We start from the raw sequence: 12,889 nt of genomic DNA, 5'->3' as shown, positions 1-12,889 counted from the left end.
CCATACAAAAAAAATTCACCTAATCTAACATGAAAGATGAAGAAGTAGAATATCGAACTATTTTTACTGGCCCAAAAGATGATGACAGACAGAATAATCAACACATCGTTGTAAATTTACAATGCATAATATTCGATTTAGAGGCATTATAGAAGCTGAATCAGTAATACACTAATTAAGGCCATTTGTAGTTAAGTTGTTTAGCAATATTAAAGCGCTAGGAAGTAATTTTTAACCTATTACTTAATAAAACAATTAGTTGAAAAATATAACTACTCTACTGCGACAGGTTAGAGATTAATTAGTGAATAAAGAAATTGTATTACTCAAACAATATAAGGTATTTAATTTGGAAAATAACAAGTTTAGTTTACACAAACTGCGGTTACAAAGCAAATATATAATAGTAGTTTTACGTATAATGCTAGAGGACAGAGTATTGCACAGGTGCTCTCGATAATTTTAAAAGTTTGGTAGGTAATATAAAACTTTAAAATAACAACCAATATTATAATGTAGTAAATCAAAATAAGTATTTTTAATGAACATATAAATAAGAACATAAGTTTAAAAAGTTTAAATTTATATTTTGTCAAAAACTATACAGAACTACAAACAAAACAAAACAATTTATGTTATCCTATTATATGATACTAAAGTATAAACACTATAAACTACACTTCGGTTTCTAAAATTATATTTGGATAGCCCATACTGGCCATACTATTACTAACTTCATTATAAATAAAGTGTTATTTTTTTATGATTATAAACTTATTCTTTATACCTAATGTGATAATAATAATAACAAGCTGGGAGAGCATAATATAGTCTCTAGCAGCCACATACCTATCGTCGAAACTAACAAAACTCCAGTACTCCAGTATACAGAACTAATTTCTAATCTTTACCTTTTACTCCCATCACTCGTCTAAATAGAAACTTTCTAAATCACACCAGAACATTTTTATTATTTGCAAACCTAATTATGCAAACAATATCATTCTTGATTTTATCCATGTCACTTTCCCGTTCTTCATCCTAATTTTAACTGATGAGTCTATCAGGCGCGGATTCAGGGGGGGCTATGGGTGCTCGGGCACCCCCTGTCATTTAGCCACCAACAAAATAAATTTATGTTATAAATTAAATTATTTGTTATTTTTCAAAATAAAAATAATAATAATAATATCGGTGCTTTTCTTTATCACCGTCACATACGACAATAATAACTATTATTTTTAATTGTTTTCGAAGTATACTCGTATGTAACAACACGCGTCGACGGCGGAAAGCACCGATAACAATTATTATGGAAAAAAAGTTAGCACTAATAAATCAAATAGTAAATGGTAATATTTAAATAAATAGTAAGGTGTAACAATTTTTTTTTTTTGAGCACCCCCTGTTAAATTTTTCTGGATCCGCGCCTGGAGTCTATCATTTCCGTATCAGCGGAATATGCATTTTATATCACGTTATTTCACATTTCGTCCTCTAATAATATTCCTCCGAAGTATATTCTTCCACAGCTGAATGCTTTGATGTAATTGAAACACTCAATATAGTTTCATCCTATAATATTTTAAAATCGGATATTTCTCCGCTCATAATCAGTATTGGACATATTTTATATGTATTCTCTAATGGAATCTGGCACTAACATTCATTATATGTCACAAGAACACCAGGCCATACTGTAATTGCGAGAAATGAAGTCGCTGATAAGTTTAAAAATTCCTCTCTCTCCCGCAGGTAATTTAAGTACAAAAATTCCATGATCTGACTTTATACCTAACATTAGGACTTCCACATCCAATCTTTGGCTCAATCTAAAAAGAGGTTTACTGCTTCCTCATTTGCCATCTGGTATAGAAATATATCCTCAACCATCCCAACATTACCCTTGTTTCACAACCTCAATCTTTCTTGGAAATGCATAATATCATTCTCCCATGTCTGGTTTTAACACACAAGAATTAGTTTAAGTCCATAAATGGTAGGTTTTTACACAAGGTATCTATTAACAAAAGTTTTTTAGCTACGGTTTTCACTCCATAGTATCTGAGTTCATACTTTTTATATAAGTCATACATTATATTCGTGGGACATATAAATTAACAACGAGGGCCGTGGGTTAACGTTTGTGAACTTAGCGGCACTCATGTGGCAAAATTTACTTAAACCTATCCATCAATTATGTTAGACGTTTGTTGGTAAGTTTTTACAATTTGTTAGACATTCGTAAAAAGTTATAAACAATTCTCCAAAACCACCACTAAGTTCACACCAACAGCCAACACTAAATTTGACACATCAAACACTGACAATAGATATATGTTGTAGTATAAGATACACCTTATACATTTTTTCATAAAGACCATTATAAATTTCAATAACATTAAAAAACAATCAATATCTTCTTTGTCATTCTATTGAATATTTTTATTTACTCGTACCATTGTTATTTGTGGTCTTTAATTACGATCTGGATCTTCTAACTGTATTCTGTACTCTAGGCATTTCTGGTCGACATTTAACGCATGAGTTTTGTTTCTTAATTGTTCGTTTATCAAATTCATGTGCTCTGAAAGTATAGTATGCATTGCTCTGTAAAAAAAAAACATTGGTCATAATATAGGTATATTTTTTATTTAATTAATCTATCAGGTATGTATTACTTTGTTTGATTTAGCTTGTTGCTCAACATTTTGGTAGAATTATCGAGTAGAAAATTTTCTTCCTGTAATCCGACTGTAGGTTTATCAAGACATAGTTCAACTCCATCTCTATACAATCTTTCTTCGTGCCGTGTCTCAATCAACTTTTTCGAATTTAATTTTCTATGTAAAGCATCTTCGAGTTTATTTATTTCTTTTAACAGTGTCTCCTTATCTAATATCATCTATAAAAAGTAAAAACCCTTTATATCAGGAACCCATTATATTATATTGTGCTATAGAAATTCAACACTGCCATACATTCTTTTTTTGCCATTCTAATTCATATTTAGCTCTTTCTATGTTGTAAATCTGTTTTCTGAGACCAAAATTGACTTTTTCATTGAGAGCTACCATATCACTTTTAGTTTTATGTCGTAACAAATACATTTGTTCGCGCAACTTTTCTGAACTTAACAATTCATGTTCAATACTTTGCATTAAATTAATAGACTGTTGCAGCCACTTTTCGTATGTATTAATTCTAAAAATTATATATAATTTAAAGTTAAATACCTATATTTATTAGTTTTTAGTTTAAAAACAACGTAATGATTAAATTCAATTTAAAAAAATAAAGAAAGTCTTCATTAAAAATAAACAAATTTTTAGTTTTACACTAATAATTTAATAAATATATAAATATCCTCATATTTAGAATATAGATGAATATTTACTTAAAGCTATTTTGTAGGACCTACTTCGTTTTTAAATACATAATTAGTTATTAAACTAGTTAAGATCTAGGATATAAAATATACAATACTTTACATGTTATAGTGTTTGAACTCAAGTAGGTATACTTACTGTTTTGGAATTTTAAGTGGATTTGGTTTAAGGGAGATATTTTCTGAGTCTTTTGTCATTTTCAACAATTCACTATCTATTTCTATTGTATTATTTTTGTTTTCTAAGTCATTGATGACATTCATTTGTAATTCTTCTAACTTATTAATTTGTTCCCAAGCTTTTTGACATATTTCAGCCAACATTGTTTTCATCGTCTCCAAAGCCAATTGCTCCTAAACAAACTTGATATATTATAATCAAATACAGGTACCTATCAGGAAGGTCCATATTTCTAAACTGGCGAATAAAATCGTAATATTTTATAGTTTAAATCAAAATTAAATATTTTGATATCAACTACGCATTATTCAAAAATATTATAATATTGTTTTGTAGATAAGTAGAGTTTTAAATATTATTTTATCGCCGAAACACGATGCGCATCAGTAATGTCGTATAAATGCGTTTATTTTACATATTAAGGAATATATATTGAATCATTTTGATCTCTTTTTCAGGAGGCTTATAAAAAAATTTATATTTTGATTCGGATATTATTGATGTCAGCATCATTAAAAACTCAAACCAGGGAAATTCTAATTTCATCTCATCGGAAAAATATTACTTATGGTGTGAAAATGTAGAACAAATAATAAATATTTTGAATACATATGATGCAAATGTTTACCAAAACGTAAACACTGTTGAAAATGTTTCAACTCTACTGATAACTGGTCTCTACATCTGCAGCATTTGAGCGTTCCTTTTCAAGATTAAAACACTTAAAAACATATCATTGTATTATAATTGGAAATGAGTGTTTATCAGTATATAATATTTTGTCAGTAGATTGTGCCTACTTAATAGACGAAACATTAAATACAATAGCAAAAAAAAAAAAAAAATAATTTTTAATGTAGATATAAGTTGAAAATAATTAGTTGGCACCATTAACATTATTAATAATAAAAGATTTTGTTCATTAATCATGTGAAAAAAAATTAAATTATTTAAATAAATTCATGGCCACATATAGTATTGTAACTATATAATGCATACTTGTTTTAGTTCAGCAGAAGCAATATCATAGCATAAATCTTCACCATTTTTTTCATCTCTTATACTTAAGCAATGATTGGTAACTGCAAAGTTTAAATTTTGAAATTCTATTGCTTTCTCATTTTCTTTCTTTTCAATTTTCAACTGCTCAATTTCTTTTTGTAAGTATGTTGAACATAATTCAATTTTAATTTTCCAGCGTGTTATTTCACTTTGTCTAAGATAAATAAAATAATATTAGCCTTATTACTTAAAATTATTATAAAATGTATACCTATCAACGATATTAGAATTAGTACGGCATGCACCCCAATACGTAGTGAGATCGGTCTCATTCCTTAATCTATGTGATTCATTTCCCAATGTAAATGCACAACGCCTGCTTCTGTCACAAGATTGTCTTAATTCAATTAATTTGTAATTCCAATCAGACTCTGATATTTTTGGTACAGGTTTTTCAAAGGTAACTATAGACATAGTGTATTATATTTGATACCTAGTTAATTATTTAAGCTATAAGACCAAAGATCTATTATACAGTATGAACAAGGCAGGTAGACCATATACATTTAAATCAATTATTGTTAGAAATCAATTAAAAATAATAAAAATATAACTTGTAAATAAAATTATTTGAATAAAAAAAATGATTTTTAATTGTATTATTATAACATAAAAATTGTCCCCATGGTTATTATTATATTAATATTATATCGGAAACCCTATATATCTAATCAAAATGAAAGAAAAAAAGTCATTCAATTTATTTTATAATGAAATATAACAGTAATTTTGAGAGACCAACAACAAAACTTAGCTACAATCCAGAGGTATTCAAACTGTGTGTCACGGCTCCTAAGGGCAGCCCCAGAGTTTACAAAGGGATAGCCGCGTCAAAGCACCAAATAACCAACATGATACATAGGTCTTGTATAATAATTTTTTTAAATATTATTTTCAAATATTATGGAAATGAAAACGACACACCTAACGACACGACCATTTTAAGTTTTATTTCTAGTACTAAAGTCACTGCTATTATCACCCATATAACATATTGTATCTGTGTGTTGTTTCAATTTTTAATAATAATTTGGGAGTCGTAAAAATATTGTGAACACCAAAAGAAGCCATGGGATGAAAAAGTTTGAATACCTCTGCTATAATCTGTTAAAACTATATACGGTATTAAATTGCTTTTACCTAACTTAACCTAACCTGCAACTACTCTCTGAATCTGGAAAAATACTTTTGGTTTCACCAACAACCTCTTTTGCTATATTCTTAATACAAATGACCATCTTTCTCCAAGCCTCATTTATATCTTACTTGACATTCCACACAACTTTTTCTTTTATTATCTTTATAAGCTCCTTTTCTTTATTTCCTATTAATTTCCACCACCTAATTCTCTTCTTCTTTCTGGTCTTCCTTTTTTTAATTTAATATACTCACCTTCTTTACATTACACCATACTTCCATTATCAATCTATGCTGTCTCTCTTCCACATAAAATAATCAATCTGCGACCTATTCCTTTCACTTTTACATATTATATAATGCTCTTCTCTTTTCCTAAAGTACGTATTGATTGTTGCAATATAATACGATACTGCAATATCCTAAACTTTTTTCCAGCTTTATTCTTCTCACTAAAACCATGTCCTCTATGTACTCTTTCATACTCTAGATGTCTATTCATATTGCCACCAATTACAGATCTTCATTTCCTGGTATTCTTATTTGTATCATCTCAGCCATCTCTTACTAAACTCTTCCTTTTCTCTTTCTTCACATCCAACCTGTAGTGCATACGCATTTATTACGTTTCGTACTTTCTCTTCATACATCAACTTAACGACTTAACCTAATAATTCTATCACTTTTCCTCCCTACGTCGACTACCTTAATTTTCATCTTCTCGTCCAATATTACTCTAACATCATTCCTAGTATAAGTCTTACCTGAATATATTATCTATTAAAACCTATTCTATTGATTTTGCTTTTTCTCTTACCTACGCCTTTTCTGAACACAACAAATATTAATTTTCCTCCTCTTCAACACTTCTGCTTATTCACTACTTCTGCCCGTCAGCGTTCCAATATATTATATACACTACTTACTTAATTGAAATATATTCAAAGAAATTTAATGTTATTGTTATGATAAAAGCTGGGACAATTCTGGCAATCCACTTTTGCATATTATTAACAAAATTCAATATCTTAAAATATAAACTATATAATATAACTATATACTAAAATATAATACCTACTTGATATTTATGGTATGCCTCCTCACTAAACAAATAAAAACTATTACCTGTTTTAATACCTGTATGGATTTATTCTATAGTGTTATGTATCAGCATTAATTGTATTATTATTAAATTATATAGTGAATTTTATTAGGATATCAACTTAGGTCTCACTCTCTATGACAAACATAATTTAAGTGTAATTTATTCAAATCTCTAATAAACCCGTGATCCAATATGAAATAACGACTTGTGGCGGTCCTGGACGGATACCGCGTGGATCAGTGGTGTCACTAGTGTAGGAAGTGGTGAAAAAAAAACACAAACAGTTCGCGGTATTATGATTTTTTTTATTGTGGTGGTTGAAAATACAACCGCCAGAAAATGATCAACACGAAAATCAAAATAGCGGGGTGGTGAGGAGCGTACTGTGTCGTTCAGTGTCGGTCTGAGAACTCACTCTACTGTCGACCGGTTCGGAGTCTCGACGGATCGACTGTTCCTGGTGCGCTTATCGCGTGTCGGTGTCGTCCGTCGTCGATTGGCGGTTGAAAAGAGAAGTAATTGCGCGGGTTTCCGCGCAAAGGCCGTTTGAATTCAAACGGCTATTACGAGGGCCCGCGTCAGACTCAACTTTGTGTGATTGGCTTTCGCCTATAGTACCTTGTCTAAATTTACTTAAATAATATGCTTATTATTTTATATGAGATTAAATATAAAGAGTAAAAGAAATATTATAATAAGTTGAGCGTACTGGACAAACAATTATTATTATTTATATTCTTAATTCCTTCTCAACGATTAGGCGATTGGGCATTGGTACATCAACATTTCTGACCCGGGGCAGTATGTTTTAAGAATACCAGGAGAGATTGCTCCTGGCTCGAAAGTGGGTTATTATGTATCTACTATGCACGGCTGTATGCTAAACAAATATGTAACTTAATCTAAGTCTTATAATTATTTAGAATGTAAATATTGAAATGCCGTAACAGCAAAACAAACTAAAATGTAATAGTGAAACATAAAAATATAACAAACAATTAAAAGTAGGGATGTAGCCATGTAATTAAGATACTTACAATGACTTTTAAATTTGTAATAGTGTAATAAATAGTATAGTTATTATATGAGTAGAAATTGACATAACTTTGAGTAAATTCTTTTTTATGGTGGCGGTAGGGGGGTGGGGTTATTGATTGTAATATGTAGCTCACGGCACTTTTGCAGACTCAAGCCACCTCTGTCCCTGACACAATGGCCGATAGAGAAATTCCAGTTTTATATTTTGAATCATACCTAAACTTCTAATTTAAATCGATATTTATTAATGGGAGAACGTAGTCCCTCAAAATTCAAAAGTTTGAATCCAACCATATTACAATTTATTTTAACAAGCATTTAAATAGTAAGAAATTAGTTTTAAATTTTGAATGAAGTGAGGAATGTATTGATTTTGAATTATGTATGTTTAATTTTGTGTGTGTGTCTAATGTCTGTCATCACGTTTTTGTGTAGAAATAATGGTATGGTTTTTGACTTCAGTCCCTTTTTGAAAAGAAAAATTCATCTAGTTGATACTTTGGGAGTCAAAAGTAAACCGATACAATATCCTATCTTATTTTGGCAAGGTGAAGATGGATTTAATTTTTCAATGAAGTTGATAAATATAGTTAGAGGTTCCAAGAATAATAGATAAGTTAGTTAAATGAATTATTATTCATGGTTCGGGAAAATAAGAACAATCATATCTTAAAATGTTGGCATCTTTTCCATGAATATGTTGTGCATAATATGTACGTGAAAGTTCAAACTGAGCGATTGAAATTGATCTGGTTGAACCAGTCAAAACTGCGTTCTGAAGAATCAATTCATCTATGGAATTCCATTAATGATGGTGGAAATCCTCAGAATGTAGGTAGAATAACTATTGTCCCATCAAAATACGTTGGAAGTCCGCAACATATGCATGAATACGCTTAAGATACTATATCGTATGAACGTCATTATGGCACACCAGATTTGTTTATAACGTCACATGTAATCCACAGTGAACGGAAATTTGACAAGAATTATTTAATGGCCAATTACGCATTAATCACCATGACATTATAGCAAAGGTGTTCAAAAGAAAGTTAAAATCACTCATGAACTTCATTGTTAAGCATCGCGTATTCAGCGAACATTTCAAGTAGTTTTTAAAAACGTCAGGAAAAACCTTAAAAAAGTAACGAAAAAATGGAAATTTTTACTCATAATCAGTTTTCGACAAAATCGGTTTTTTTTTATTTTTCTGTAACTCAAAAACGAATCATTGTAAATACTTGTAATTTTCGAAGTAGGATAACATTTTCAAATTTTTTGGACTTTTTAAGCTATTTATGGACAATTGAAATTTTCGATTTTCCTGTTTTTTTTTTTTTAAATGCCTATTAAAAAAAATCTTTAAAATTTAATACAAAGTTTATTATAAGTTGTACTTATATATTGTAGAAAAAAAAATCAGAAATTGTTGGCCACAATTTTTTTTATTTTAAAATAGAATATTTACAATCTGTAACATGAATACAATAAGCAAATGGGATTTTTTTTTTACAAAATATTTACAGATATATTATGAGGAGGGAGGCTGTCCAGTGACAGAACCATAATGCGTCATTGGTATAGGTTAGGTAAATCCCTGCGCCAAATAAGCCTTTTTTACCGATGGGGGGGGGGGGTGTTTATTAGCATTTAAAGTTCAAATGTTCACGAATTATGTCAAAATCGCGAAAATTTTGATGGAATTATGAAGTTTAAAATTCATAAAATTGTTGTTATTTATACCTAAGGTTAAAAATCTCAGGATAAGGTTCTCTATAACATTTTCTTCAAATAACTGTAAAAAAAAACTTTCGAGTCAATATAGAAAACATTTTGTGAGCGTATAAAATATATTATAATTTTAATATAGGTAATACTGGCTGATACCCGTGTACTTTGTTGCCCGTTAAAAATACCAACTAAATATGACTCAAAATTTGTGTTTAATATCTAGTGTAGCTAGTGATGTACAAAATTTCCCGTGAATTTACCCTAACTTAATCTCCATTAAAGAGGTTTAACAAAGTCATTGAAAATACAGTACGAAAATAAATAAAATTACTACATTCAATTATAACAATTTCTTGCATTCTTAGCTCGTCGTTTATAATATAATATATATGTATGTAATATGTATATATGTATATATGTAATATATATGTATTGAAGTACATATTATGTACTTAAATACATTGGGATATCAATAGTATATGATCTAAGGACGTGATCGTCCAAATGTCGAATATATACCTACCCGCGCGCATAATTACATAATATATTATATCTATATGTATTAAACGGGTAAAGCAAAATAAAATGTAAAATAAAAATAAATAGGTAGGTAAGACATTGTGGAATACACACAATCAGTGGCGTACCTACGGGGGGGGGGGGGGGGGCCCAGTGAAATACGAATAATGATTTTTTTATGGAATTTAGGCTAGGATCATGTTACGCGTTTTGTAGGTCGGTCTCTTCCCGGTGGTTTTAAAAAGTTCCGTATATCAGTCTAGTCTGGCCGCGATAACGCATTAATAATTATTTTTGTCGAAAAATAATTGCTATCATTCCATGTTACATTTTATTACATGATTGTTTATGAGCGAAGCACTAAGTTCATACACAGATATACGTGCGCGTGTAATGTGTATAATAGGTAATATTTTGTTATCGTAATATCGTTGCTATCTACTTTGAATCATGAGATTTGACATAATGATAAATATTATATACCAACTAAACTAATCTACAAATAACCGATCGACGATTAGGTACTAGTCGATTACACTAATGCCACTAATCAACGTGATCAACGAGTATTCACTCGCTCAATTTCATTTTATTTTGAACTCTCGTTCTGTGTTCAATATTTTTGTATTTAATATTTATATAATTATTTAATATTTTGAACGTAATACATTTATTTATTATTTTAAACGTGATACATTTTTTAATTTATTTTTTTATTCAATATGAGTGATAAGAAAAGAAAATTAAATAACACTACTCTAACGATGTTTTTCAAAAAAAAAAAGGAAACGAGTGAAGACGAAGACGAATCTAATACTTCAAATTCTGTAACACCCGTTGAGAAACTTAACTGCAGCGAACAAGAAAGTATCGAAGAACTTAGATTATGGTGGAATTATGTAAGCCAAATGAATGACAATCTTAAAAATGCCCATTCAGCTTTACTTGTATGTGATGAAAAAATATTTCCAATTATACGAAAACTTTTAGTTATTCTTGTTACTCTACCAGTAACGACGGCCACACCCGAAAAGACTTTTTCGACTCTTCGTCGTCTCAAAACCTATCTACGAAATACAACCGGGGAATCTCGCTTAAATGGATTAGCATTGCTAAATATTCATCGGGATATTGAAATCTCAACTGACGCTGTACTAGATGAATTATCAAAATCATCGAGACGAATTAATATTAAGTTATAAATTAATAGGTTAGTGTTTTTAGATCATAAAATATACATTTAAAAAAAATTTAATTGTGCATGTCTTTAAATATAAAAAGAATACAATTGTATAAACATTTTTTTTTATATGTACATAAAATATGGTAACCCCCCTCCCCCCCCATTAAAGAATTCTGCGTACGCCACTGCACACAATCGTTAATGTATAGAAATATAAAAATTTAGGTATATAGAAACAGCTGAAATACCTACCCGTGTGTATTTTTGGTTTTTTAATATTACATATTATTTTACAATAATATTATAGGAGTATTGGTGTTCGCGTGTACGCGCAACGCGTGAGTTTATTTTTATCGATAAACTTCTCGAAACAATTCTTATCAACACGACGGACAATAAGGATATGTCGCAGGTAGTTAGAAACCCGAGGGCCATCATGCATCCGTGCGGGCAAATGTAAACTGGGCCCGCGATTACCTTTTTTGTTGTAACCTCGGGCGGAAATTTCAAGTAATAAAATAGAAAGATTATAAACTCGGTCCGGAAATTTCAGGTAATAAAAAAGGTCGGTTGTAATCTCGGCCCGATAATATTTGCCGACAAAATATAATAACTAATAAACATGACGTATAATTTAATCTGAAAATAATAAATAACGTACCTATATCTTATCGTGAACAATTTTTTGTTAACTTATTTAAACATTGAGACAAATAATTTCATTTTTTTTTGGACTTTTGAAATGATGTTTCAGTAGTGTTCTTACAACAGTTACGATGGCATGCATAGTTGAATCACTTGAATCCCAACGAGGAAAACCACTTTTAGTTTTAGAACATTTTAAACATTTTAAATAACACCTACGTTAGCTTCAGGTGAAATAAAATGGTGATGTATAAACCGCAAATGTACAGCTTTTTACAACTTTAATGGCATTGAAACCTGATGATAATCGAGTTACCAAATTTGCTAATTATTAAGTCGATACATACATAGGAGAAGATGCTATCGCTATGTTTCCACCTGATTTGTTGGCCTGTGCATCAGTTGATACGTATTTAAGGGGATCAGTGGTGGTGTATATTTAAAGCCGCGTACACACTTGTAACATTAGCGCGTAATATCCTTTGATGCAACTCAATTTACTGACAACTAGTGAAACGGTGTTACGGTGTTACAGCGTAACAGAAAATGTTACAAGTGTGTACGCGGCTTAAGGAGTTAGGTAAAGGCAATATTTAAATTAAAGTTCGTGCACGAGTTATTTGTGACTGTGTGCGTAGTAAATGATTATTAGTATGTGTACGATTGCGGACTTTTTACCTTTTTACCTGAAAAAAACATAACACGATTGCGGACTTTTTACCTTTTAATATTTGAGAAAAAACAATACGATTGCGCACCTTATAAATATTTTACCTTTGAGCAAACACAAATATTTAAATAATTTGAAATAATTGGTTATAGTTTAAGAAACTCACCTATAGTATAGTATACGTATACACAATTGCTACGGCCAGTGGATACTATTATTATATGGCGTCT

At 30.0% G+C, this 12,889-nt stretch overlaps 1 protein-coding gene and 1 pseudogene across 1 annotated transcript; one reads left to right on the top strand and one right to left on the bottom strand.

The window, feature by feature from the left end:
• Positions 1–1,293: 1,293 nt before the first annotated feature.
• On the bottom strand, positions 1,294–5,045 carry LOC107165160 (tektin-2-like). The gene is made up of 6 exons (XM_015513259.2): positions 4,843–5,045; positions 4,569–4,785; positions 3,528–3,742; positions 2,982–3,204; positions 2,682–2,905; positions 1,294–2,610 (listed from the first exon to the last, which is right to left on the bottom strand). Exons 1-6 carry the CDS (start codon positions 5,043–5,045, stop codon positions 2,478–2,480), a joined length of 1,215 nt encoding a protein of 404 aa, XP_015368745.2. The 3' UTR covers positions 1,294–2,477.
• A 3,437-nt stretch (positions 5,046–8,482) lies between these two features.
• LOC149060608 (uncharacterized) lies at positions 8,483–9,023 on the top strand (annotated as a pseudogene).
• The last annotated feature ends 3,866 nt before the right edge of the window (positions 9,024–12,889 follow it).

The sequence above is a fragment of the Diuraphis noxia genome, unplaced genomic scaffold (genome assembly GCF_037042655.1).
Source record: "Diuraphis noxia isolate RWA-SAM2 unplaced genomic scaffold, SU_Dnox_SAM2 contig0001, whole genome shotgun sequence".
Classification (NCBI taxonomy): domain Eukaryota; kingdom Metazoa; phylum Arthropoda; class Insecta; order Hemiptera; family Aphididae; genus Diuraphis; species Diuraphis noxia.
Note: the sequence above shows the minus strand (reverse complement) of the source record. Positions and strands in the feature narration are given on the sequence as shown.

What these genes read in the sequence shown, in the direction of transcription:
- LOC107165160 (XM_015513259.2), bottom strand. Translation starts at nt 5,045, where the DNA reads ATGTCTATAGTTACCTTTGAAAAACCTGTACCAAAAATATCAGAGTCT. An exon ending in AATTCTAATATCGTTGATAG is followed by an intron (nt 4,786 to 4,842) that starts GTATACATTTTA and finishes TATTTATCTTAG; the next exon opens with ACAAAGTGAAATAACACGCT. An exon ending in CTTCTGCTGAACTAAAACAA is followed by an intron (nt 3,743 to 4,568) that starts GTATGCATTATA and finishes AAGTTTGTTTAG; the next exon opens with GAGCAATTGGCTTTGGAGAC.